This window comes from Xiphias gladius, chromosome 24, assembly GCF_016859285.1.
Source record: "Xiphias gladius isolate SHS-SW01 ecotype Sanya breed wild chromosome 24, ASM1685928v1, whole genome shotgun sequence".
Lineage (NCBI taxonomy): Eukaryota > Metazoa > Chordata > Actinopteri > Istiophoriformes > Xiphiidae > Xiphias > Xiphias gladius.
In genome coordinates, this window is record NC_053423.1 from 7,196,829 (window position 1) to 7,223,539 (window position 26,711).

Below are 26,711 nucleotides of genomic sequence, written 5' to 3' on the forward strand. Positions count from 1 at the left end.
ACTTTTGTGAGCTATTAACGCATTGTTTCTGTTGACAGAGACAAATAAACGCCACAAATCATAATATTTTGTCTATAATTTATATTCTGTTGTTGATTAAGCCTAGATTGTCCTGTTATTGTCGTACTGTATTTAAGTTTGTGTGATAGACAGATAGACAGATAGAGAGATAAAAATGTATGCTTATATCTAGCTCACTTCAAAATACAATCTGGGTCTAATCAACAATAGATTATAATTTATAGACATAATATTAGATTTGTAGTGTTTATTTGTCTCAGTCAACAATTAGGACCATGTAACAAACCACAGAAGAACTGGTCCGGCCACAAAGACCATATGAAACGAGTGGTTCATATTTATAAACAGTTAAATAAAATAGATACTTACATGCATAGATAGATACATTGATTTCTATCTAGGTATAACCACACAAACTACAATATACAGTGAAACAGTAAGAATATAAGCATAATCGATAATAGAGTATATTAAGCAGACAAAGAATTATGATCCGGACCACTAGCTTCAGCACCCCTTGTGGTAACCATTGATCCGTGTTAGCAACCATGGCCCGTGGACACACTGGGCAGACCACTGATTTGACTACAACCCCTGCTGTCCAAAGGTAACAAAATCTGTCAACCGGGTCCTTTAAAACTCACTAACTAACGTGTTATATCTCGTTTGTTTAAACAATAATCGAACTGTAAAACCAACACGCTGTGGATTTACCAGGGGAAGAGTGAGGTCATAAAAAAATGACACGGATATACACTCCAATGTCAAAATACAGCCTTTGTTAGGAACCTCTCAGCAGGTACAATACTCATATCTGCTGAATTTTGCAAATTCCCAACAACTAAATGAACACACACACACACACACACACACATTGCTATCATCATTGCTGACATATCCCAATTAATTGATCCCTGAGCACTCTTGTTTTTGTCTAGCTGATATTTCCCCGCTGCTCATTAGGGCAGGATAGGCCGAGCCGTGTATGGATCACAGCGAGCGAGCGAGATTATAATGACAGCATGCTGAATGCTCCGAGGACACCGGCGCAAGCAAAGACACTTAATTTCCTGATTAGTTAACACAATAGACAGACAAAGAGGAGAATTTTGAGTGTACGTACGTGTATGTGTTTGCATGCACTCCTGCTCGATTGGAAGCAGCAGACAAGAACATTCATTATTCAAATGTGAGACAACAAGAATCAATCCCCTGAAGGTTACCTTGGCACAGACAACATCCAAAACAACCTCAGCAAAGCTCAGAGACACTGAAAAAACAAAACAAAAACAAAAACAAAACAACAGGAGGCAGAGTTGAGAGAGCAAGCGGAGAGGGAGGTGACTGTGATGATGATTATGATGAGTTTTTGATTGGTAACTTTTTCATTAAAATTAATATAATATATATATATATAAATAAGATCATTTAAGCTGAGCTGGCGTTAACAGTTGTGGTCTGTTTCTTTAGTAAACAACAATTAGCGTCTAACATTAACGACAAGGCATGTCCAGGTGTTTGTCTGGTACCTTAAGTTTTATCATGTTTTTAGCATAAAATAATGTAAACAAGTGCTGCAATGCGGCAATAACTTGCTTACCTTGCTCTACGTAGGCCAGCTCCACAACTTTACACCAACAGATCCTGAGTAAAACCCAAAAAATTTATAAAATTAGGCAAGAGACCAGTGCGCTTACCTTCTTCGTGTGATCGTTCCTCCAACCTTGCTCTTCTTCTTCTTCGGGTTTAATGTAAGATTAGGCAACATTATCGCATTACCACCACCTACAGTATACAATCATTCGATATAATGGGTCTGGCTCTCTCCAACCTTGCTCTGTTGAGTTGCCCGACCACAGAATCACTGTGATTGGCCGCTCCACGGGAACGTGCATCGCAATGATTTGTTGTTGCCAGCACTTGCTGTTCCTTCGCTAAAAAATCCCAAATTTTACATCGGAGGAAGCCAAGACGAGAAGTAAGCATGAAAAAAGACATGCGTGGTGTGAGATCGTTTGATCTGTGTCAATTGCGTGAGTCTCACGCTCAATGCGTGAGATTTGGCAGCCCTGAGTTGTTGCAATCAATTAGCAAAATGGTCGTCGATTAATTCTCCGTCAATTAACTGCTAAATTAATTGGGGAAAAAAATCTGATAGTTACTTTCAATGAAGCAAGTGCAGACATTGAAAAAGGAGTATTTTAATAGACAAAAAAGGAAGTAACTGGACAGTGAAATGAGGCCACACTGCCCGGAGAGCAGGGGGTGAGCTTCTCCTCTCCGCCTGAATTGTATTAGCTTCATTAGATAAGATGTGATTTGTGAGTCTTCCATTTCCTCCGCGCCTTCCTCACTGACACACACTATGCCGAGGATATTTACCAGAATGTCTCTATATGAGATCAGCCATGTCGGGAGCTGGCCAGAGGACGCTTGCTGCTTGCGGACACGAGCAAATACACACACGCACGCACGCACACACACCATTAGACACACACGTACATCGAACGCCCTCGCAGACACGGAAACACTTGCTGTTCAGTTGGTGACAGTGTTAATATCAAGAACATCAGTTGAGGCAGGAAAGGGCTATAAAGGGGTCAGAGAAGAAAAACTATGCAGAAGGGCAGAGATCTCTGGGGAGAAGTCATCAAAAAGCCTGTGCTGAATTACAGATCCCCCCCTCCTTCTCCATACATAAGTCAATGCATGATGTATATAACCGTCTTTCAAAATACATGAAATACTGGAGGTGTTTTTGCATCAATGATATATGGATCGCACATTTTATATTATACGGTGATCATGTTAATTCTTGCAGGATGATCTCCAGTACAATGATGCTGTCTTGGAAAATTGTATGTTGGATCAGTGGACTGGAGGATGCTTCTCCTCCACAGCAGGATGAGAAATAATATGAAATATTGTGTGCACAAGCGATGCCATAGCTGCAGTGTAGCATGCGATGAAGCTTCGCCGTGAAGAGTGAAGGACGCTGGAGATGTGATTTCATTCCTTACGGGCTGCATGCATTATGCTTTCATGCCCAGTACGCTGGTGTCTCACTTGGAAATATGGCATTAAATATTGAATTTTTTTCTCCCTGTTCATACAAGGATGTGTGGATAAGATGGACTGTGTGTGTTTGTGTGTCTGTGTGCGTGCGCGCGCTGGAGGATTTGCTATGCATAGCATGTATGTACTGTATGCCTGCATGTGTGAATAAATGGGGCCAAAAATTGATTTTGTTCCATCAGCAAACATCTACCAGATAAAGGATGACACTTAAAGCGGTTTGGAGAATGGCAGCTGTTTGCAGCAATCACAGTAAGTGTAGCTTTCTTAACTCTCAGTTAGCATAACTGCTGCTGCTCATAAGTATCACTGTGTGCAATTTACTTAGCTAGCCGGCTACCTTCTTTGAATATGTTGTATACGTCATGCCCGCTCGGTGCTACTGATACTGACACAGTTTTCTGCTATACACACAGTTCTGCTCAGCATCACAATTCGTAAATGTAGTAATTGTTAAAAATGAAAGGATGAAATTGTACCTTATTCACTTTCTGTAAATCTGTATCCGCCTCCATAAGGTAAGAGCCGAAATCTTACAAGTGAGCAACAGAGGTAGTCATTTGCAGTTTTCCAGTGTTCGATCAGTTTTCCATCGGATCTCTAACTGCAACGCTGGAGACAAAGTTCTCACTCAGTACATTCACAACATAGATTTCATTAATGAAAGAGCTACGTTGTCTTACTATGATATTGTTGTCAAGAGTGAAATCTTACCATCACAGGATATCGATTCATCTGAGACAGTGTTTTCCCAGACTACACAGTCAGACACGAGTGCAGGAGACAGCTAAGGTCAATGTCAATACAAACTGTTTTATGCAATAATGGCACAGTATCAAAATCACATTATAGGCACTCTAAGTTTCTTCTGAATGGGCGTCAGAAAGATATTTTATTCCTTGACAATTTGAAAATATATTTTTGGTAGCCACAGATTTTCTTTGTCTGTTTGTTTGTTTTAGGGCGGGTCATTGTCAGTTCATCTTAAAGTATTGGCTTAAGGACATAGAATAACCATATTTTTGTCCACAACCCAGTTCCTCACACATTTTCCCTGACAGCAAATGCTTAAAAAGTATTAAAGATAAAGATGATAACTCTGCTCTCTTTGAGTGGAAACCTCTTTTTCATCCTTGAAAAAGCACAAGAACCACCACACCATTTGTCCACTTGAATGCCGAGTATGTTTTTTAAGTGCATTCGTAAATGAGAGGGAAGGGAAAGATCCAATGCAAACGGATTTGAACTGATTTGCACCAAATTGGTGGAGGGTTGGGGCATGGCCCAGGGAAAAGCCCATTAAATTTCAGGCCAGATCCGGTTAGAGGGGTGGATCCAGGAATTCTTTTATCACTTTCCTCAACACAGCGACAGAGTATTTTTTGCCCCAGCGGAGGTATGCGCTGTAATGAGCGCCATTCTAGTATTTCCTTTGTGCCTCTCACAAAACTGTAGTCCATACTAAATGATTATTTGTTAATCGTAGGTTATGTGATATTTTGTGGGTAAAAATGCTTTGAAATTGACAATTTTCATCGTAGAATTTGGCATTTTATGTGAAGCTTGTAAAAATGGGTATTTCCCATTTGTCTGCCTCCTGAAACGTGAGGAATGATCTCACTGAAAGTCCCTAATTGTCCAGAGGATAGCTGCCTATTTTGCAGTACAGTGGTACTAGTCCTTAATTCATTTGATTTCATGTAGCGTATACTCATAAATAATGTGGTACTAATGCAGTCCAAATCAAAATTGTGTGCTCTTCCCTCAGCCAGTTGTAGAGTATAAAGAGGGGCTGATAAATATAGAGTGCTGGAGAAAGAACACAGTCGAATCAGTTGTCTCTCTCTTCCTGTTTGTCTTTCTCTGTCACACTCTGTTTGAGGGTGTGTGTGTGTGTGTGTGTGTGTGTGTGTGTGTGTGTGTGTGAGAACTACAGATAGAGAGTTTAAAGCTCTGTACTCCTCTCTTTCAGACTGCAGTTAGCTCTTATGTAAGCTCTAGAGCTGGGATGGAGGCAGGCTTTGGCAGCCACTTCCCCCCTCTCTCTCTCATTCTTAGCAGACTGGGGCTCACTATAAATATTTTATATGGCACAGTGCATGTGGGAAAAATGTATTTTTAGACTATTCCAGTGCTTTCACTAGAAGCCAGCTCTGCGAGGCCAGACAGCTTTTTGGTGTGGATTCATTTGACTATCCTTGTATGTGCGCATGTACATCGGGGTCGGCCTTGATTCATTTAATCAATTCTGACTGCTTTCCACTGGCAACAGTTACAGCATTGATTCTCGATGAGTTCTTTTAAGGTAGGATACTCTATGTGAGCTTTAAATTCAATAAAGATCCAGTTTTAAGGACCTGCGTTTCAGTGTATGTGGGATGTTAAACAGGCGGACCCCCCCTCTCCCAATGGACAATTAGAAAGACAAAGACACTGATAAATCAAAGAATAGGAAGAGAGAAAAGCCTGTGGGATAGGATGTTAAAATGCAAAGCACACCCTTACCCCTGCCACCAAGACATGCATGCATGAACACGAGCAGCAGACAGTGGTCACACACTCACAGTTGCAGCATTGCAAACACCCCAGGATGTAGCCTTTAGCATTCGCTTAGACACAAAAGAGGATAGAAAAATAAAAAACACTGACACTCATCAGTAGATCAGGCATTGGAGAGGAGGCTTTGTTCGGTTTTTCAGTCGAGCCACACAACATCTTAATGGAAATGTTTAATATGGAAGCAAAAAAAGATACAATGTGATTATCTAGCTCAGTCTATTTTACACCTGATCTGTTAGCTGCTGTATTTTTGAACAAGGCTACGGGTAACTGGGTCGATAACACATACACACACACTCCCACCTGGAGTGCCCTCAATCTAACCTTGATCAATTCTACGAAGGGGTCATGATTGGATGCAGGATACAACAGCTCATTGAGCAGTTTATTGAGCTGCCTTCTTTACTCATTTTATACACTCTCCGGTAAGATACTGAATATAAATCAGACTCATTAAAAGCCATCATATAGGTTGGATGTGGAATGTACGATTGAACCGCATGATAACCATCCAAAACAAGCTTTCACAGAGCAAAATGATGAGGAAGGGTAGAAGAGCAGCAAATGCTATGGCAACTACCATGATGGATGTTTTTTTTACAGGAGGATTCTCTCCCCATTTTTTCCTCCCTAATTCATTTCTCTCCTCCTGCCTCCCCTTGCCCTCCTTTCCTCGTCGTCTTCCTGACAGGAGGACAGCAGCCATCCTGACTGCTAATGAGGGACAGGGTTTTGGCTATCTGTGTGTGACAGTCGGAGGGAGAAAGACACAGAGAGAGAGTCTTTGTTTGTGTGCGCCTGCCTGTGTTGGGATTTTGGAAGGGAGTAAGGCCAGGAGCAGAAAGAGAAAGAGTGAAAAAGATAAAGGGAGATGTGCTCTCCAGCTCTCTTCCCTCGATCTGTTTCCTCTTTGTTACTAGGCAACACCTGCAGGCATGCACTAAATAAAGCTTTGTACCCGCTATTCACCCCCCACCCCACCCCACCTCACCCCTCCGTCTCTAACTCCAACTCTCACTCTGTCTCCCGCCTCATCAAACTCATCCATCTCTCCTTCCCTCATTAATCCCTTAACTCTCCAGGACCCTTACCCTTCACCCCATCATCCTAGCACCCATTACCTTCCTCTCACACATCCTCTTTTTTCCTGTGTCATCCTCTGCCTCCTCTATAATCCAGTCCACAGACTGGAACAGACAGGTTTTTTTTTGGTTGGGGTTCTGGTTTGACTCCGAACAGGAACGACAGCGCTCCTTGGTTTGAAAAAACAAAAAGCTTAGGGACATGGTTAGCAAGGTGAGTCCGATTACAGGTTCCAGTGTTGATTAAGAACTTCTCCTTCTGTACTGAAAAGTAACTACACTTTCTCCAGCTGCAGAGATTGAATCCAAGTCAACGTTTATAATTTTCATCAACCACTAATGATACCTCCTACATACAAACATACATACATTTGCAAAAAGATTACAACCTAATGTATAAAAGGAGCAAACTAGCTTTGATAATATTATGATAAAGGTGACTGGGGGTAAATGTGAAGTAGAAAAAACAACTAGGATACAAGGTTATCAGCTCGATGGGGTTGCAGCAAATATTCCTAAATCGACTACCCAAATTCTGGTCCTTCCTAAGCTTTTTTAACTACTAGCTAGTTTTCAGCTAGCGGTTTACTCTGGTTGCACTATCAAAATTTTAATAAATGTCTTAGTTAGTAAAGACTGAAGGAGTAGGTAAATCACTTGCTAGGAACCGTGTAGTAGCCTACGAAGTAGGCTGCAGCAGTAACTGCAGCATCACAAACTGTAGAATATCTTTAAAAAATTACATTAATATGGGGTAAACATCATTTTAGGCTAAACTTAACTGCCACTCTTTTGTAAATGTTGGTGGTATTTTTGTTGTATTTATATACTGTATGCATAGATGGAGAAATGTACGTTTCAGAGCTCTGATTATGCTAACCTTGCTAACCTTATTAGGTCATGTAGCAAAACCTTACTGGCATAAGGTTTTATAAATGTTGTGTGTGTTGTTTTGTGAAAATGTAATTAAAATCTTCCCAGTTTGCATCATTATTAAGCAGTATTATCAAGTGTTGGGAAAGATGTATCGACCATATTCCAAACGATGTCTTTTACTCTAAGTCTTAACGAGCCACATGTTAGCAAGCTAACGTTAGTTTTGTCATTTAGCTCAGTTAGCTACAGAACAGCTACACCTGGCAAGCTACTGCTTGTAAATATTTTATTAACAACTAATCTCTACTTAAGAGCTATTATCCCTAGTGTAACCTGGACCAGGATGCTGGTGCGTCCAGCTCCTGGTCTATAGAGGTTATTATCAGTTCTGCTAATAATCTAAGCATTGGAGACATGGCGCTGCCACAAGGACTTAATGTGACTCCAACAGTCTCTGACTTGCATAAGCACACTTAGATTGATTCTGGGAAGCTGCACTAAATGCTTCAAGGCACTTTTAAGGCAAAAGGCATAAAATCTTTATTGGATGGCTAATACAAAGGAAAGTGAAAGGGCTCTTCATAATGAAGAAATGAACCATGAAGAAAAGAACATTTGTAAAGGCAGGTTGATTTTGAATTTTGAAAAAATTTTCTTTCGTAATTAGTCGTATAATGTAGGCTTTCTATTTAATTCAAATGTTGTTGCTTTTCATTATTGTTATTTTTCATGCAGAGTGGCTCAGAACTCCTTCAGAGCACCAATGAACCAGCATCAACAGACCGCCTACACAGACATCAACAGAAACACTCTTCATCCTTCACTCTTTGAGCTACTGTTCTTTTAATACATATGGAGTATTTCATACATTCTTAAAGGGATTAAAGGGGGAGGTAAAAGCCTCCAGAAATATTTTCTGATACTGTATTTGTTTAAGGTTGTGTTTGCCACTTTTTGATCAGTAAAGTGTAGAAAAGTTGAGTGGTGTGAGCTTTATCTGTCGAGAGAAACTGATCTGAATGGAGACACCGCTGCCAATTTAATGCTGGGGAATCCAATGGGCATGCAGTATTAATGCGCAGGGTGAACAGGTGATCCGGCCCTAACCTGGACACTAAGTTCTCGTTTGGCGATTTATCAGCGGAGCCAGCAGGAGGGCTGAGAAGACCGAGACACCGAGACAGAGACGGTTAGAAAGATAGAGGCAGTAGTTAAAGACAGCAAACTTGGGGGCACGGGCAGGTAAAACTCCCCCCCCCATCTGTCATTCTGACATACTACCCGATCTTTCTCTCCGTTTTGCTGGGGAAGATAAATCTTTGGACCATATATGAAATTAGTCAACCTGACAGGCAGCAAGTAAGTAAAGTTTATACCCATCCTTTTTAAATCCTGGTAAATAAAAATAATCATAATGCTTTCATGTAAACCTATTATTAAACTGTGCAAAAAGACTATCATATTCATATCACCAGATTTAATAAATAAGATTGTAAGGTCCTGATATTAATCTAACAACCTTATTTTGCTTCTCTTACGGACACTGAGTGATGGGTTAGCAGAGCGATTCATCATAATGTTGGTGCTGTTCAGCTGTTTTTCAGGGTAAGTGTGTAAGTGTATCTCTTGAGGCTTTCATTTGACCTAATGAAGGAGAGGGTGTTGGCTCACCTGTGAGAGATTTTGGAGGTAAATTCACATTTAAATCCTAGATGCAGTCCACGGCACATTCAGCAATAATGGTGCCATATGAGGAGTGTTCACAGACACACACACACACACCCCACACACACGAATCAGGGACAGAGAATGAAAGGAAAAAAGGGATTAAAGCCTGTGAAAGCTGCAGCGTCATACGGTAGAGAACAGAGAGTGAATCAAAGATAGAAATAAAAGCGCATAGGACGAGCTCTGTACATGTGTGGAATAGGAAGGCAGCTGCCTTGGAAATGTTATATTCTGAGGGTGCACGTGCACACATGGATACAAACACACATTGGCTTTGCACAATAACACTATCAGACAGAGCCAACATCCATAACCAGAGATTTACCAGCGGATTTTAAAAGGGCAAGCAGTTGTGTGTGTGTGTGTGTGTGTATAGAGCTGAGTGGGATTTGGTTTAATCCAAACATGAAACACACACAAACCACCACCCCCCCTCCTCCCTGTCACTCTCTCCCTCTAAGTGTGTGTGTGAATTTGCCTCCCTCAGTCTCTTTGATCGTTGCGTAACAGCTTGATTATATAATCCCAAACATATATGCATGTCCATGAGGCTGAGCGCTAGAGGGCATGAAGCATGCAAGAGCATCAAACTGGAGAGGGGGATGCTTTGGAGCAGGAGGAGGAAGAGAGGGAAAAGGAATAGGGGAAGAGGGGACAGCTTCCCCAGCTGTGAGGTACTCTGAGTTCACCTCTTGTCAGGATTAGACCTCCAGTGACATCACATATTTAGGCTACTGCTCTAAATCCATTCATACTGATGTAAGATCAGGTGAGCAGATGAGGCAGCGTGAGTTATATTATTAATTTCCTTAAATGGTACAAGATGTCAAGCAAAGGATGATGTAATAAATGTGAAATGATGTAACTTGTCATTATATCATAAATGTGTGTCAAATGTGTGTTCTCAGCCCTTAAACTGGGTTCAGAAAGCATTAAAGGCGGCTAAATGATACCAAATAATAAGATACAAATTAATATTTTAATTATTAAAAGATAATTTAAGTGGTTGAACAGTCCATTGGAGCGCTCTTCCCGATGAACTAAAAAGTTAGCTGAAAAGACAAAGCAACTATCATGCTAAAGAATAGGTAAACACCAGCCAGAGAGATTTTATACAACCTGTTTGTAGTGACTTATGGTAGTTCTGTCAAGATTTTATTAAAGTCTTACTTAATTATCGATAAACCCATAAATTAAAGCTTATAAACCCCTTTAAATGAACTTTTATTAAAGTTGGATGGTGGGTTTATCAGAGCTTTATTTTGCTGGAGTGTCTAGGAGTGTGCTGTCGCCACGCCGCTTCACTGCTAAAAACGCCTGCCTGCTGCTGCTGGAGACGGTTGGTGAGAAGGGAAATTTGCAGGCTGTAAACCCCAAAAATATAATAAAAGAGGCTCAAGGTGTGTTTCGACAGAGCACAACACAAAATTTTACAGGTGACGCGACTGCATACACGGTCAGTGGTAAGACACAAGGCAGGTGCAAATGCTAATTAAACTGGGGGGAGCTAGTAACTGAGGCAAAGCCAGATCCACGTGAGTTAAATGTTACAGCTTGAGCTTTTGTGCTTATCCTTGCGGTATATGAATCTGCTTTATAAGCATATAGATATGAAACAGAAGAGAGAGACTGGAGGAAAATAACAGAGAATTGTGAGATCAAAGACCACATGCAGCTAGCATACGTTGCAAGCTAGCTTACAGCTAACATCTGTATAGTTGGTTGTTAGGTGCATATAAACAATAAACGGTCCAGAGGTCAAATTCGCTCAAATAACGTAATTTCACTTTCCGCCTTTTAGGTCGTCACTAGGGGGTGACACCTTTCAGTTTGAGAACATTTTAGAATCTGAGCTTTGGGAGGCCATAAGCGCTTCCAGAAAGCTCTTCCAGGGAGAAAGATAAAATAGAAATTAGGAGGTGAGTGATATGAAGAAAATTAGAGACACGGAATGGATGGAAAATTAAATATAACGTAGAACCCATAGAACGAAGGACGGAAAAGGAGGAGAGGGATGGTAGAGATCGAAGGAGAAAGAAGACAAAAAGTTCATGTCTGTGTGGGGTTGATGTCATTACTTGTATTAGTAGGCTGGCAGTAAACGATGGAGCTAAAAGGCAGAAGGCATCACACACTGAAAACAGCGCACACACATTTTAAACACACAACAGGCTTAGCTGAAGTACACAAAAATTTCCACACACACACACACTCCCACGCACACAGACAGGCCTATGACTCAGTAACAACTTTTGCCTTATTTTCAAACCTTTTGCTATCCGTCCAATTCAATTTATTCATCCCCATCCTCTCTTTCTAACCCTCCATCCACTCAGCTCTCTTCATCCACCCAAGGCTTTTACCATTTTCAACTCCCTCTATTTTCATGTGCTATGCCCTACTCAGCTTGAAAAAAATTTGTGTTTTCCTCTCCTTGTTCATCCTTGACTGACTCCATGAGCAGCTCACCCCTCTGCTATGGCTTCACCTTCAATCTGAAATACCTTCTACAAATAAAAATAAAAAAAATCTCAGTCTCTTTTTTCCCTCTCTCCCTGATCTTGCTCATCCTGTCTACCCCCTCCCTCAGCCGTGTTGTCAAATAATCAACCATTTCGTCTTTCTTTTCCATCTGTCTGAATTGTATGCAGCGAAAACAGAGTACGACTGGGTTTGCTCTTCTGCTTGATCCTAGCATGTAACCTAAACATTGACTCTTCTTGTCCCAGACTTGTCCCCTTCTGCCTCTGCAAACAGCTCTGTCTTTGGCATATCCACAGCTGGGGGAATTGAAATGACAGCCGCTCTCCTGAATGGTAATACCCGCTACCACGCACGTTAGAGGTCACAGATCAAATTTTTTAAAAAAAAAGAAAGGACAGAGGAACAGCTGAGAAGAAGGAAAGGGAGGAGGGAGTTGGGAGTAAAAAATTAAAGGAGCGGAGGAGTGCAGGATGCTCTTTGTGGTCCCTCTGTCCTCTGTTCCCTCCTGTCGCAAGAGAGAGGTGAGGGAGCTGGTTGTCATGACAGCTGTTGTCATGGCAAATGGACTGGGTAATAAACAGAAGGAAGAGATGGCTGTCCATCCGTCCATCCAATGCAGTGAAACGGCTGTCGCAACTGCTGACAGGACGCAGCAAATATGCTGTAGTCGTGGGAAGCTTGATTTTATGTTTTTCATGTTTTGATCCCCACTAAGAGAAATTAACGGTTCTCTGTAGTCTGAGGATATTGTACAACCTTTGGATAAATAGACCTCTATCTAAATACATGGTTCACAAACTAACGACAAGGCTTAGTTCCTGAAACTTGACATTTTGGAGATAAGTGTTTTTCCAAGTTTTTTAACACTACAAGATGGCAACATAGGTGGTTACTGCACTTTTAAGTCATGCTAGCGACGTGGACGGTCACTTGATCGGTCGATTGGTTCACCTATTTTATTCAGACTGAAATATCTCAACAGATATTGGATAGATCTCCACAAATTGTTGTTGTAATGAATTTGGTTTCTTTTCGTCTTACACCACCAGCAGATCAAAGGTTTCCTTTGACCCCTGAAATATCTCCACATCTACTTGATGTCTCGTCAAATTTGGTCCATACATTCATGGTTCCCAGAAAAAGTATTCTTATGACTTTGGTGATCTTCTAAGTTTTCCTGTAGCACCACAATGAGGTTGACGTTTGTGGTTTTGAGTGAAATGTCTCAACAACCATTGGATGGATTACCATGAAATTTGGTAAAACCTTTCATGTTTCCATCAGGATGAACTGTAGTAAGTTTGGTGATTCCTTAACTTTTTATCTATCAACATCATGAGGTTACAATTTGAATTTGTCCAATACTTTGGTTTATGACCTAATACATGCAAAATTAACATTTTCATCAGCCTCAGTACTTTGTGCTAATTAGCAACTTTTAGCATGCTAACATGATAAACAAAGATGGTGGACATGGTAAAACATTATATTTGCTAAGTGTCAGCACACTAGCATTGTAACTGTGAGCATGCTAGCAACTGTAGACTCTGTCTAGTTTAAACCATGGCATCTTTTCACGGTATTTTTTTTTCCTTTTGTTCTTTGCATGACAGTCCTCTGTGTGTTTCCCATCCCCAACCCCATCCAGGTCATGTCACATATAGTATTTATATGAACTAACACGAACCTATTCTTGGTCAGAAAAGAGGTCAGCGGTTTTAGATTCTTGTGCAGATTGTTGATAAATATTGAACTTAAACATAAAAAATTTACTATGCTACTTGGTATAATGTACTTCTGTCATTCTGTTTTGGCAAAGAATTAACCTTCAGCTTTGTGCATTGGTTCTGTTTTTCATTTACCCCCCTTAGTTGTTTGAAGACAAATATATAACAACAAAAACACCTCTGTTGGCTAAGGAGGCATGTTTTGTCTCATGAGCTAACTGGGTATCATAGCCTTTCTTCTTGGTGAAGAAAAACCCTTCACAACATCTAGCCAGGTCAAGAACCCTCTCGAGGAAGTAGGTGTTACATGTTACATTGTCAAAGTCTACGATCAAGAGACGCCTTCATCAATGTAAATACAGAGGGTTTACCACAGGGGCAAACCACTGGCAACACTCAAGAACAGAGAGGCCAGATTAGACTTTGCCAAAAATCATCTTTTAAAAAAAAAAAAAGAGTAAAATATATTCTTTGGTCAGATGAAACCAAGGTTGTACCAGAATGATGGGAAGAGAAGAATTTGGAGACTGAAAAGGAAAGGATCATGATCCAAAGCAAACCACATCATCTGTCAAACATGATGGAGCCAGTGTTATGGCATGGGCATGTACGACTGCCAATGGAAACGGGTTGCTGATGTTTATGGATGATGTGACTGCTGATAGAAGTAGCAGGATGAATGCTGAAGTGTATAGGGCTATACTATCTGCTCAGATTCAGCCAAGTACTGCACAACTGATAGGACGGTGCTTCACAGTACAGACGGATAATGATCCAAAGCATATTGCGTAAGCAACCCAGGAGCTTTTGAAGGCAAAGAAATGGAATATTCTTCAATGACCAAGTCAGTCACCTGAGCTTAACCCAACTGAGCCTGCTTTTTACTTCCCATCAGGCAAAACTGAGGGCAGAAAGACCCATGAACAGCAGCAACTGAAGGCAGCTCCAGTAAAAGCCTGGAAAAGCATCTGAAGGAGGGAAACTCAGCATTTGGTGACATCCATAGGTTCCAGACTTCAGACAGTCATTGACTGAAAAGGATTTTCATCCAAGTATTAAAAATAATTCTTATATTCATGTTGGTTTGTCCAATTACTTTTGAGCCTCTGAAAATGAGGGTCTATTTATAAAAATGGCTATAATGCTTAAACAGTTAATGCAATATTTTTGTTAAACCCCTTGAATTAAAGCTGATAGTCTACAATTCAATGACATCTTGATGGCTTCATTTCAGATCCCCTGTGGTGGTGTATGGAGGCAAAATTACAAAAATTCTGTTGTCTGAATACTTATGTACCTAACTGTAGTTCCTCATAGCTGTGTTCTATTATGAATGTAGTTTGCACAACGTAGTCAACCCCTTCTGAAGCATGCCTTTTATGAGCGTGCCCAGAATGAGCTTAAAGTCAAATAATTTGACCTGCGACACGATTAACATTTCGCACATTTAATCAACTCCGTATTTCTGCTGAATTACAGGTGTAAAAAATGAGATGGTAGTTAATATAAACCTCTCAAACATTAGCAACTGAAAAAAACTGATAGCACCTGATTCAGTGGAATAAATTTGTTAAAACATGAAAAACAGCTATATAAAATAAGACAAGCCATTAACTAAAAAGCTGACCCCTGGAGGGATCAAAAACCTTAAAGAGTCCATCTCTGGGAGGGACTCCTTCTGCAAAGGCAGTGTGATCAACAGAGAAACCAGTAGAAGCGTATTACCCTCTTCTACCCCATCATGTGATCCTGGATCTGGTCAACAGCTCTCAGAGCTCTAATACGTCCTCAGTCAATCCTCCTTTCTCTCTCCTGTCTCCTCTGCATTCTCAGCTACTAGTCCCATGCTTTCCGCTGTCGGTCTTTGGTTCTGATGACCCATTTTCATCGCCATTCTCCAAGTCCAGCTCGCGTTCATTTTCTTTTGTTGCTACTTCCTCTGCGACCTTTTCCACCTCGTCCTCCATCTCTTCCTTTCCTTCCTTTTCTCCATCTCTCCGTTTCTGCCCCAGGCCGGGTTTGTCTCTGAAGATCTCCACGCCTAACATTCGGAGGTAATGAAATCTCTCGTTGCGGGGGACAAAGGCACGGATGGATGTCTTTCCCCTCCAGCCACACAGCTGGATGGGACACTGAGGCTCTGCTGGGTTACTTACAAACAGCAGGAAATGATAGGTGTCAGAAACAGCCAAAGGCCAGGTCGCCACTTTAACATATAATGATAAAATATTCAAAAAAAACATCAAGACATAAAAAACAACTTACTTTGGGTTGGGAATGTACTTCAACACAATGCTACCCATTCCTGTGGAAATAAACACGTATCAATAATGGGATTGTTTTAAAATCCTTTTTCTAGCTACTAGATACCTCTTCTGCAGGACATCGCCACTGTGCTTGCTATTTGTAGAATTACCCAGTGTAACCACAGCTTTCTTTTTCTGGATCTGTTCCTTTGTGAAGTTTTTGGTTCAGTGCCTTGCACAACGGCAGCTAAACAGCATTTTTTGAGGAAGGCAGAGCATTACTCATTCACTTTCCTCTTTCATATTTCGCCTGGCAAGCAAGACCCCTTCCAGTCACTAATTCACTACTCTAACCTCTTGGCTGCTGGTGCGGCTTCCGTAATCCAAATTTTGTGGGGTTTTTTGGTCAGTATGCAAAAGAAATCTGTAGTAATATTAGTCATAGAGCTTTACCTTCGTGAAAGTGGCCATTTGGTTAAAAAAGACATAAACGGTGAAGTATGTACCCAGTTTCTTGGCCTGAGCGTGAGCGTCGTCCTCCAGCTTGCTGAGGAAGGGGTTCTCCTGGGTCAGCAGAACTTTGATGTCCTCCACGCTCACTCTAATTATCCTGGAGCGAATATATGGCTGAAGAGTGTAGATACCCTGGTAGGACAGAGTGGTGGTTTACAATAAATTTAAATTCTCTACAGTTACACTCTATATATAAAATGAATTAATTATCAGTTTATTTGAGTGTGAACGCCACCATCTGGCTCCCTTGTTCAGCTGTCTGCATTTCTTTGATGGTTGATACAGAAGTGATAGCAAAAAGAAACTACTGCATGTTTGAACTCACACAGAAGATGCTGCTAGTACAATTAAATCTATTATAAAAATGTTCAGGTTGCTTTGGTCATAAATGCAGTGTGTGTGTGTGTGTGCGTGTTTGTGTTACCTCTTGAGCCAGTCTGAAAGCACAGCCAAACTCCTCTCCATCACTGTTGCGTGACCACACCTTCACCCCTGTGTTAATAACCTAAAAAAAGAAGGGAGAAAAAATAAATAAATAAATAATCCACAGGCTGACACATGACTGTACCAAAAAAAACAAAAAAACAAACAAAAAAAACCACAATGATGTCAGGTTCCACTGACTTTAAATACACTAATTAATCACTGCTAAAATTATAATTAAAGGTTGTAATTTAAATAATTTAAATCAAATAAAATGATTAATTAAGTTACTTGTGGTGTGGTAATATCACTGATAATGTTTTTGTAATCCCTGATGTTTATCAACCGTTCTTGATCAAGGCATCTACTGTAAGATATTACATAACTGCCAGCAGAGACGTCATAGGAGAGGAGAAAAACCACTTAAAGCATTTTAAATGGAACAGTCTGCAACGCCTGGTAGTTGTACGTCACATATCCTGGCCCATCCCCTGAAAGTCAATCGTCTGCTTTATAACAGCCGAACGGGAAACATATCAAGCCAATCATGGCGGCACACTGACGCAAGTGAAACCTTGCCCATGTGTAGCAGAAGTGTAACTTTGGGGGGGGGGGGGGGCATTACAAACCTCTAAGTCATCAAACTTTTTAAGTGGTTTTTAATCAAATTTGACTGGTGATTATGTACATGCAGTTTTTATATCCCAGTAACCACTGAATGTTAAGTTATGGCTCTCTCCCTATTCATTTAGATTGGGGCCTGGTCTTGATAGCCTGAAATAACTGCCCCGGGATGTTGCCAAAATGGCTGCCAAATGGCAAGACTTGCCTATAAGGACTTTGCTGTGGGTAAAACACAGTGTAGCTGGTCTCTGGTGTCCCAGCAGGAGCGGGAAGCACCTGTTAGTGATTTGCATAGTAAAATTCAACTACACCTCTGAAATAAATGGTGTGTTCTATTGCTGTAACCCAAGGCAAATGAAGCAAAATTTAACTTTATGTAATAACTTAATATGAGAAAAACAAATATGCTTATACGCCCCAAGCATGAATGTCTCCTTCGCATTCTGAAAAAGGCCAATTCCATGGATTTTCTTTGTGAACCTACAGATATTATAAGGAGAGGGAAGGTGAACATAGGCACTGTTTTTCAATCACCACATCCAGAATTTGTAATAATGTGGAAACATGCAATTCACTGTGGTTGGGCCCATTTGAAAGGGACTAAAAAATTAGAAAAATCAAAAACAATGAGGGGAACAAAGACTGACACACACACAGACACTGCCACCTGTGCAGGTGCTACAGGGTGGAGGACTAGAGGGATTTGGGATGGGAGAGGGTCCCATCTGTCAGGCTGCTTCTCTCTGATGGGCTAGTCCATGTACACAAATACACACACAAATGCCCACACTAGAAAAACAAACAAAGGTATCAATGTACAGCCAACATGTCTGCGATCAAAAACTAACCAGACTGTGCACTTCTGCCATCATAAACATGATGCAGCTGGCTGCACTGTATAATTAATCAATACTAGATGCACTGCCTCCAGGAAAGACTTGATTATTGATTTGCTGTGTCTATTTTTATCCGACTTCCGTGCAAGAAAATCCTTTACCATCACCATTGTCATCAAATCCAGCTTTTAATGTTTCTGATGATCTGAACGCTGCTCCAAAAGAAAAACACACACCTTCATGCGCTCGCTGTTGTTCAGCAGAACGTTGCGGAGCTCTTTAGACACCATGTACAAGTGTCTCTTCTTACCCTCGTGGGTCCTGGTCAGAACATTGAGCTTGGGGAAGTCAGTGGACAGATCATAGAAAGATCTACGGAAAACAAAATACAATAAAAATAAATAAATAAAAGTAGTAGGTTTGCTACATCAAAATCCTGAAAACGATCATGTCCATGTCTTATACACATTAAGATGATTACTGTATGGTGGTGAAAACAGGGTCGTCTTCAGTCAGGAACACAAAGGGGTCTTCCTTATAACCAAACAGCCTCATCTTCTTCATGGGTGGAGGCCTGGAAAACAAAAAGGAGACATATCATACAATTTACTCATATTTACCTTACATAATTACCTCAAAAGATGTACTTGTGTTTATTTAAATGCCAGATACTCAATTTAACGTAGATTGTGCTGCAAAACTATCCCATGTCACTAGCTTAAATAAATGGAGGAAAAACATGCATTTTGTATGAGCTTTTAATGATGACTGAATATTCATCATTACCATGGTCGACAATAAATTAAGGAAATTGCTTAAAATTTGCACATTTCTTCAAGACCAGTGAAGATATATTTCTCATTCCCTGCAAAAGCAATGTTTTTTCTTCCTTTATAATGGCTCAGGAGCCTATAGTTTTCCTTTGTTTATTAGATCACCAGACCAACATGACTTACCCACACACTCCATCTTGTTTAACAGTAGTCTCCTGAACCGAAGAAGCTCCTTTGGGTGCCTCCTCCTCTGCCCCTGCACCTACTTTTCCCTCTGGGCCTCCCCCCTCCCCCTCCACACTCTCGGGGAGGTGGGGAGTGTCTGCAGAGGTCGGGGCCGCCTGAGAGCCTCCAATCTGGGCTGCTGTGCTGGATGACACGTCCTTCCTCAGCTGGAGATTTGGGGGGGGAGGGGGACGAAAGAAGAGAGAAAAAGAAAAAGTCCTCAGCCGTGGTTAGTAAAACTGAACAGGTGAGTGAAGCAGAATACCCACATGGGGGAATTCTGCTCCATTCCCCTCTGTGAGTCAGACTGACAATATAATCATCCAGTAAGTATTTGTGTTTGTGAGGAAGTACCTTGGGATATCTTTTATTCCACGGCATCAGGGCTTTCTTCACCAGCACAGCCACAAAGAAACCTCCAGTGTTCTGGTGATGTGGCAGAATCCTCATACTGACACACACACACACACACACACACACACACACACACACACACACACACACACACACACACACACACACACACACACACACACACACACACACACACACACACACACACACACACACACACACACACACACACAAAAATCAATCATGGCTTTGAGTTTTTTGGTGCCACCTACTGGAAAGATACACAAGGACTTTTTTCCCCAGCATAAAATTAGAGGCGCTCTAAAAATGTGCGACAATAGGTCCCTCTGCTGGCCAATATCATGTCAGTCGGGGTATTTAAGTAAATGCTGCAAAGAAGAAATTACATCATTCTCCATTATGTGAGAGTGCAGGTACGTATATGTATGGGCATCCATGCAGTAGGTGTGTACGAGTGTGTCAAAGGCTGTGCAAAGAAAAAAAATAAATCAGAAACATTACTCAGCCAATGAATTTGGCATCAATGTAAAGAGAAAAGGCTCCACCTGCGTGCTCGTATTTTTCTGCTCCCGTGAGAACAAAGTACTCTCAAAAGGATAAAAAGATGAGACAATTTAGCTAAATTAAGATTAGGGTTCGAGGGAAAAGGGTTTGGGTGTGTCATATGCTCCTTTTTTTATACACTGAAAAAATTCCGCCTATGGTTCGTCATTTTTAATACATCACCCTCCTGCTTCTGAACGCACCGATAGACTACGCTCTGATTATTTTGGCTCTCAAAGGGGTGTCAAACAAGCTGCCCACTCCCGCTGCTCCTATTTGCTTTGGCTATAGAGCCTTTAGTCAAAACTGTTAGAACCATGTCCACCATACATGGACTTAAAGATTAGGCTGAGAGTTAGAGTTTTGGGAAAGGCCTAGGCTTAGGAAATAAAAAAATCATAAACCAAGTCCTTCACACTTTATTAATGGTACAAACTTTTAGATTGTGTGTGTGTGTGTGTGTGTGTGTATACTTACCATCTCTCCAGATGCATGCTAGCCAGTTTCTCTGGGTCTTTGGGCGGGAACATGGTAGGACGGATCTGTGTTTGCCGACTGCTTGGAACCTCGGACCAGTCCGAGTACCACTGGCCCTCTTTGGTCATCAGCTACAGGCCAAAAAGCATGATCCACAATCAGGATACTGACTTAACAAAAATTCAGTAAGATGTTGAAGCTGAAACGCTTCCATGACCTAAACACTTCCATCCTTCACGGTTGCGGTTGGTTTGTTGTAATGACCGCCAAAGACTAAACATTCCAGTACCTTCCAGGAAGTAACCCCAGGCATCCACTTCAGTCCTGGCAGGTCAGCTGAGGCGTCAGCCAGCTCCAACGCTCCTGGCAATGTGGATAGAAGAGACATTACAACTTGGCAGCAAAAGACTGAGGGGTTATATTTAGATGTAATTTTCATATCATATGTTCTGATGTACTTGGCCTGTTGAAAGTTTTGGTGTAGGCTCTACAACTATTGACCTTACGCGTTCCAGCGATAAGCAAGTGGTTTGGCTCTGACAGATCACTTTGAAAAGATCTGTTTAAATTTGTAATATAACATTTAGAATGGCCAAAAGGCATTGGTATGTGTTTTCTAATGTGAACATGCATATATAACAATATGGTAACCTAAGAGAGGTTATCTGAATGTGGCTGTTCAAAGCGAGTAGTAACACAATATTTCTATATCCAGAACACAGAGTACTCAGTGGACACTCATTTGGTTTTTTGTTGCACCGTTACACTATGCAGGATGGTCAGATGGTATAAAAAACACTTTTTATACCATCTCATACGTCTGTATCAGGTTCAGTGAATCTGATATAAACACAATCAGTTTTCCCACAACATGGGCTTATGATTAAGCTGATTATTCAAAATTACATTACAAACAAAATATATATATATTATATATAAAATGCTGGGGTGAAAAGTTGTGTTTCAACTCTAAATAAGCTTTCAGACCAACAAATGAAAAAAAACTGTTTGACCACTGCAAAAATGTTAATAACTTATGAACATGCATCATCATTAGAGCTGAAACAAATAGTTACTGACTGTTTGTCAGACAAAATGAACAATTTGGAGTTGTCACCTTGGACTTCACGAAATTGTGATTTTGTATTTGTCACTATTTTCGGACATTTTTTTGACCGACAATAACTGATTAATTAAAAAAAATAATTGAGAAATTCATGGATAATTAACATAGCATTTCAAGAGCATAACAGCTCTTGAAATGTTTCACCACAGAAACATCAAGCTACTGCTACAACACACAGTTTATCCAGCTGAGTTAGTTGGAAGCCAGTTGGAGGGTTAGTGAAAACCGTAGGTGATGTTACAGCAAGGATCGTATTTTTTAATCCGATATCCGCAGTGGATGTGGTGTTTCCAGGTCATATGATCTCCTCACAAACTTGGAAGTGTGTTCCCAAGTTTGAGAAATTTGTATTAGGCTACTTAGACTGATCAGGGCCTGAAACGCTTGATTTGAGTTTACTATAGCCGGCGATGGCAAGCGGAAGTTCAGATACAAAAGCATAAATCGAGCAATTGAAAAAAATGGGCAGTACACATAAGGTCAATATATTATTCATCAAGAAACATTTCAGTAATAGGGAATAAAGTAAAAACTGTAAAAACTAGAATATAACTTTGATATGGAAAATACAAGTTGAACCCATATTGCTTAAGTTGTATAACCTGTGAGCATTTTTGTCTGTTTGTTACCTTCACTCTTTTCCAGCAGTGCTGCTATGACAGCTTCGTCTTCTATAGGGTTGAGTGAACAGGTGGAGTAGACCATCCTGCCTCCCACAGCCAGCTGTTCAACCCCACGCACTGCAATCCGCAGCTGGAGGCTGTTGAACGAACACGAACACATAGACACAGACACAGTAATGTAGCCACTCCATTCCCTTGTTGTTTAGTCAATTTGGTCTAACACACAAGTGCGTGGATGCCTATGTTGTCATGTAGATATGAGCACACACACTCTCCCCACCCACCCGTGGAGGTGCAAGCTGTTGCTGGTTGTCCATTTCTTCCACACATCTATGTTCTTCCTCATGGTGCCGTCCCCGCTGCAGAAACACAGAGCAGACAGCATCACCACTCAGACATATCCCCAGTCTGGCTCGAGGCACTGGAACCACCAGAGATCCCCGACACTTCTCACAGGGTAAAAATGTCTGCGAAACACGAACTATCTAAACGGCGGACTTTAACTGACTGCTCACATCACTGCTGCCTTGCTGCCTGCCTGCCTGTCTTCACTACTGCTTTTCTTCATCTCCCTCTGTTGTGTTTGGCAGGGACTCCTGGCTTCAGCACTGCAGCTGGCCAAACTCAGGCAGCATTTGCAAACTAACTAGTAGTTCGGTTTTGACCGCAAAATGACGCTATACTTCAAGTAAAGAAGGCAAATACGCCTTGGTTATTCCATGTATGATTGGGATGCATGTTGGACCACTTATCCCATATCCAAAACGTGAAGAAAATACATAGCAAAAAACGAATTACAACCATTTATAAGGACCTGTAGATACTTTGAAATTTGACAGAGATGGTGAAGCCTCATCTCCATCTGTCGCTCACAATCTCTTCTCCAGCCAAACACCCACACATGCAGAAGAGATTATCAACCATATTTCTTTCTTTATCCACTTCCTCCTCACACTTCCCAACCCTGACACTCCTGCAGTATTGTAACACCCATCAGTGCCGACACATCCCGCGGCCGTTCACTGACCTACAAGGTACGTCACACAGAATGCGGTCGTAGAAGAGGATGTCCTTCTTGCCGTCTGAGTCAATCTGCAGTGTGGGGATGCAGGAGGCATCGTGGTTGACCACCATGATGCAGGGGCTGTTGAGACGCTTGGCCTGGTGGACCAGCAGGTAGCAGCGCTTGTTGTCCACGTCATTGGCAATTACAAAGCCCTCTGGGAGGGGGAGGCGTAGATTAGAATTACATACTATCAATGCAGGGGCACTATGGCTGGTACTACTTTCCGGTTCACATGTGAGCTTCTTACCTGGAAATGGCACATCCATGTCAGCATGGAGCATCTCAATCAGCTGGGCTGTTTTTGACCCTGGAGCTGCACACATGTCCAGGATCTGCAGACAAAACACATGCACATCTGCACTTCAAACAAGTTCTTTTTTCTTTAAGCGCAGCTGTTTCCTCAGGGCCCAAAGGAAGAAAATCAAAACTCGAAAATGCATTAAGTAATGACAGTTTGAACCTTCAAAGAGGTCAGGACTTTTACCTTGTGGTTTGGCTCAATCTTCAGGAGCAGAGGAGGGATCATACTGACAGCTTCCTGTCGACTGATGTTACCCTGTAAGGACAAACAAAATGATGCCGGTCTCTTCATTTCTCTGACAACTTCTGACATTTTGTTTTCCTTATTTTTTCAGTTCCCTATCCAGGGTAAATCTGGTAAACACAGCCAATAGTCAAACCTGCAATGCTCCTGTTATAAGTTAACTTCTTTACCACGGCCTTTTATAAGGTCACAGGTGTTTCTGGTAAATTTCTTGTTTGGTTTGTGTTACGCTCACCGACTCAGTCTCGCTGACCAGAAATTGGTGGAACTTCTCCAGCAGGGGAGACTTCCTAATGATCTTCCTGCTCATGTTAGTGTGCCAGGCCTGCTCATCGGGATACCTGGAGAAGACAGACCCAGTGCGTACTGAGTTCAGTTTGAACCTGTGTTACTTTTTAGCCTTGGGTAAACCATGCAACATCTTACCAGCTCAGAGCCTGTGGAGCCTCAATCTTCTGGCCATCGATCTCCAGCTCCTGAATATCCTTGAAGTATTTTCCCTTCAGACAGTGGAGGATCTCCTTGGCATGGCTGGAACAAGGCAGAAGAGGAGGAGAAATAGAGCATGTGGTAACTGAAGTAGCTACACACATTTGCGTCAGGCAGCAGTGGGAGAGCTTAGGTCAAGAGACTGCACAGTTAACAGGCTATAATGTCCAACAAAGCTGAGTGAGGTTTTAAGGTTTGCTTCAGACATCAACTTTCATTCACATCTTACTCTTTCGTATTTGGCTTTTCTGTCATCACTTGCTGCTGTCTTTCGTTCAAAAGCATTAGCCTTCTCATGTTAAAGCTAAATTACAGAGTCTAACCATCTCCCATGGCCAAACACCTACATTCAGTCTAAATATGAGGGCTTTTCCTGATTATGTGAGGTGGTAGAGAGAGCACAATCTTCCCTTGCCCTGAAAAATGGATGTTCAAAGATGACAGAACTGTAATTTAAATTTCAATTCAGAGAAGTCTTGAATAATGATCTATAAACAGTGAGCTAAGGCATGTTAATTTGACAAGCTCTTGCATGGTGTTTAGCATGAGCAAGAAAATATGAATCCAGGTTATAACTATGTCCAGCTGACCTCTTGTATCCAGTGATGCGGATGGTTGCTGGCAGCGGTTCTCTCATTGCCTCCATAAACTGTTCGAACTCTCCCTCAGGAACCAGGGCTTGCTCCTTGTAGTAGTGCTCAAAAAGCTTATTCTCCTTGACAATGTCGGCATACCCAGCGCCCCAGCCCTGAACACATGGATGCATAGTCATTAGTATAGGCCTTATACACTCACTTGCCAGTTCATTAGGTAAACCTAGCTAAAACAAATGCAGTATAATAGAGCAGAGCTGTGATAAATTCTACTGTTGTATTAGACTACATTACATTTAGCTAGGCGAATCGAATAAACTTGCAAGTGTATACTTTCTGTTTGGACTGCCTTTCTGTACAGAATAACCAGAAAAGCGGCTACTAAATGGAGATGCAATAATTTATAAGGAAAAATATGTTGCATTAAATGTCATTCAAAAATATGTCAATGTAATTTTTTCTTGCTTATGGTCAAAGGTAGATACATTGTAGAATGTCATACGACACGTTACATTTGAGTATTGTCTAGTCATCAATTCGGCTTGTAGTAATCCACCAACAGTACACATTTCAATAAGACTGCCTGCTTGCCTCCTCCCTTCACGCTGTTGTAAGAAAACATTATTAGATTTTCAAGGGGTAAAACAACGGACGACCACATTAAATTAACACATTTCTGAGCGAAGGCCGGCGAAGCCTCACAATCCACTGCCAGTTACAAAAAAGCACGTATCTGGACTGAGATTATAAAGGTGACAAATGGTGGTCAACCACATGGCTTAGAAAACAGATGAGTTAACGGTAGCTAACAGCAAACCTCTCTGGTGTTGAAGCCGTTTAGCACTGTCATTGCAACATGACTGCACAAGGTTTGAAAAGATAACCACCCCCCGAAAAAAATCATTGTTTTCGTCTCGGCCCCCTTTGCATTAACTCAATTTAAATATAGGTCACAATATGTGGCCTGGCTGAGCAACTAATATTAGCAAGAGTTGTTGCAGCAGAAGTGGGACTCTTACAGCGCTGTCCCTGCCGGCAGGCTGGTTTTTCTGCCGCTGCCTGCTTCTTTTCCCCATGTTGGAATAGCACACGACTCCGGAGCAAAGTCTGCGGAACGACGTGTTGGGCGGAAGCAAAGAAACGTGACCCGCAATTCGGATAAATTGTATATCTACTGAGAGTTTGATGATGCTCTGCTTTGCTTTGCTTTGCTTTGCGGCGTATCCTCGAAACGTGTTGCCTCTGAAGCAGCGTGAATCAGGACCTTTTGAGGTGGCCACAAAAAATGCCTGACTTGAAATAAATCATCTTCGGGGCAGTTCGGGACAAACGTTATCACACCAAAATATTATTTTGGTTTTAATTGCTTTAGTGTAATATACATTTGTTACACTCTAAACAAAATTTACATTTTAAAAGTTACGTTTTTTTCTTATTTTTTACACTATATTGTTAGAATCGCATCTATTCAAGCTTTAATGTAACATAAACTAAGGTACATGCGTACATTTTTTCTGATTTGAAATATCAATATAGTGAGCCACCAGGTAACAGGTCATCGTTTACAGCAGATGCCAAATAATCTATTTATTTTGACATCAGTGTAAAACCGACTATCTTGATTGGTCGATAGGATTCGATACCATATCTGTTCAGGGACTGTGATTGGTCCGAGTAGTCAGG

The 26,711-nt window shown here is 41.3% G+C and overlaps 1 protein-coding gene across 2 annotated transcripts; it reads right to left on the reverse strand.

The window, feature by feature from the left end:
* Nucleotides 1-14,983: 14,983 nt before the first annotated feature.
* On the reverse strand, nucleotides 14,984-26,312 carry nsun2 (NOP2/Sun RNA methyltransferase 2). 2 transcript variants are annotated; one of them, XM_040122668.1, is made up of 19 exons: nucleotides 26,048-26,312; nucleotides 25,026-25,183; nucleotides 24,373-24,477; nucleotides 24,182-24,287; nucleotides 23,887-23,958; nucleotides 23,650-23,734; nucleotides 23,364-23,556; nucleotides 22,621-22,695; nucleotides 22,343-22,473; nucleotides 20,877-20,950; nucleotides 20,588-20,718; nucleotides 19,547-19,643; nucleotides 19,151-19,359; nucleotides 18,676-18,768; nucleotides 18,431-18,566; nucleotides 16,736-16,816; nucleotides 16,305-16,443; nucleotides 15,818-15,857; nucleotides 14,984-15,703 (listed from the first exon to the last, which is right to left on the reverse strand). In XM_040122668.1, exons 1-19 carry the CDS (start codon nucleotides 26,102-26,104, stop codon nucleotides 15,382-15,384), a joined length of 2,304 nt encoding a protein of 767 aa, XP_039978602.1. In that variant the 5' UTR covers nucleotides 26,105-26,312; the 3' UTR covers nucleotides 14,984-15,381. The 2 variants fall into 2 exon arrangements, with proteins under 2 accessions (XP_039978602.1, XP_039978601.1); XM_040122667.1 differs by lacking the exon at nucleotides 26,048-26,312 and adding an exon at nucleotides 25,846-25,969.
* Nucleotides 26,313-26,711: the final 399 nt, after the last annotated feature.

Excerpts from the sequence above, each read along its gene's own strand:
- nsun2 (XM_040122667.1), bottom strand. The coding sequence starts at position 25,932 with ATGATTTTTTTCGGGGGGTGGTTATCTTTTCAAACCTTGTGCAGTCAT. Across the intron at positions 23,735-23,886 it reads AGATTGAGCCAAACCACAAG|ATCCTGGACATGTGTGCAGC; the intron begins GTAAAAGTCCTG and ends TTTTGTCTGCAG. Across the intron at positions 18,769-19,150 it reads AAACAAGATGGAGTGTGTGG|GCCTCCACCCATGAAGAAGA; the intron begins GTAAGTCATGTT and ends TTTGTTTTCCAG.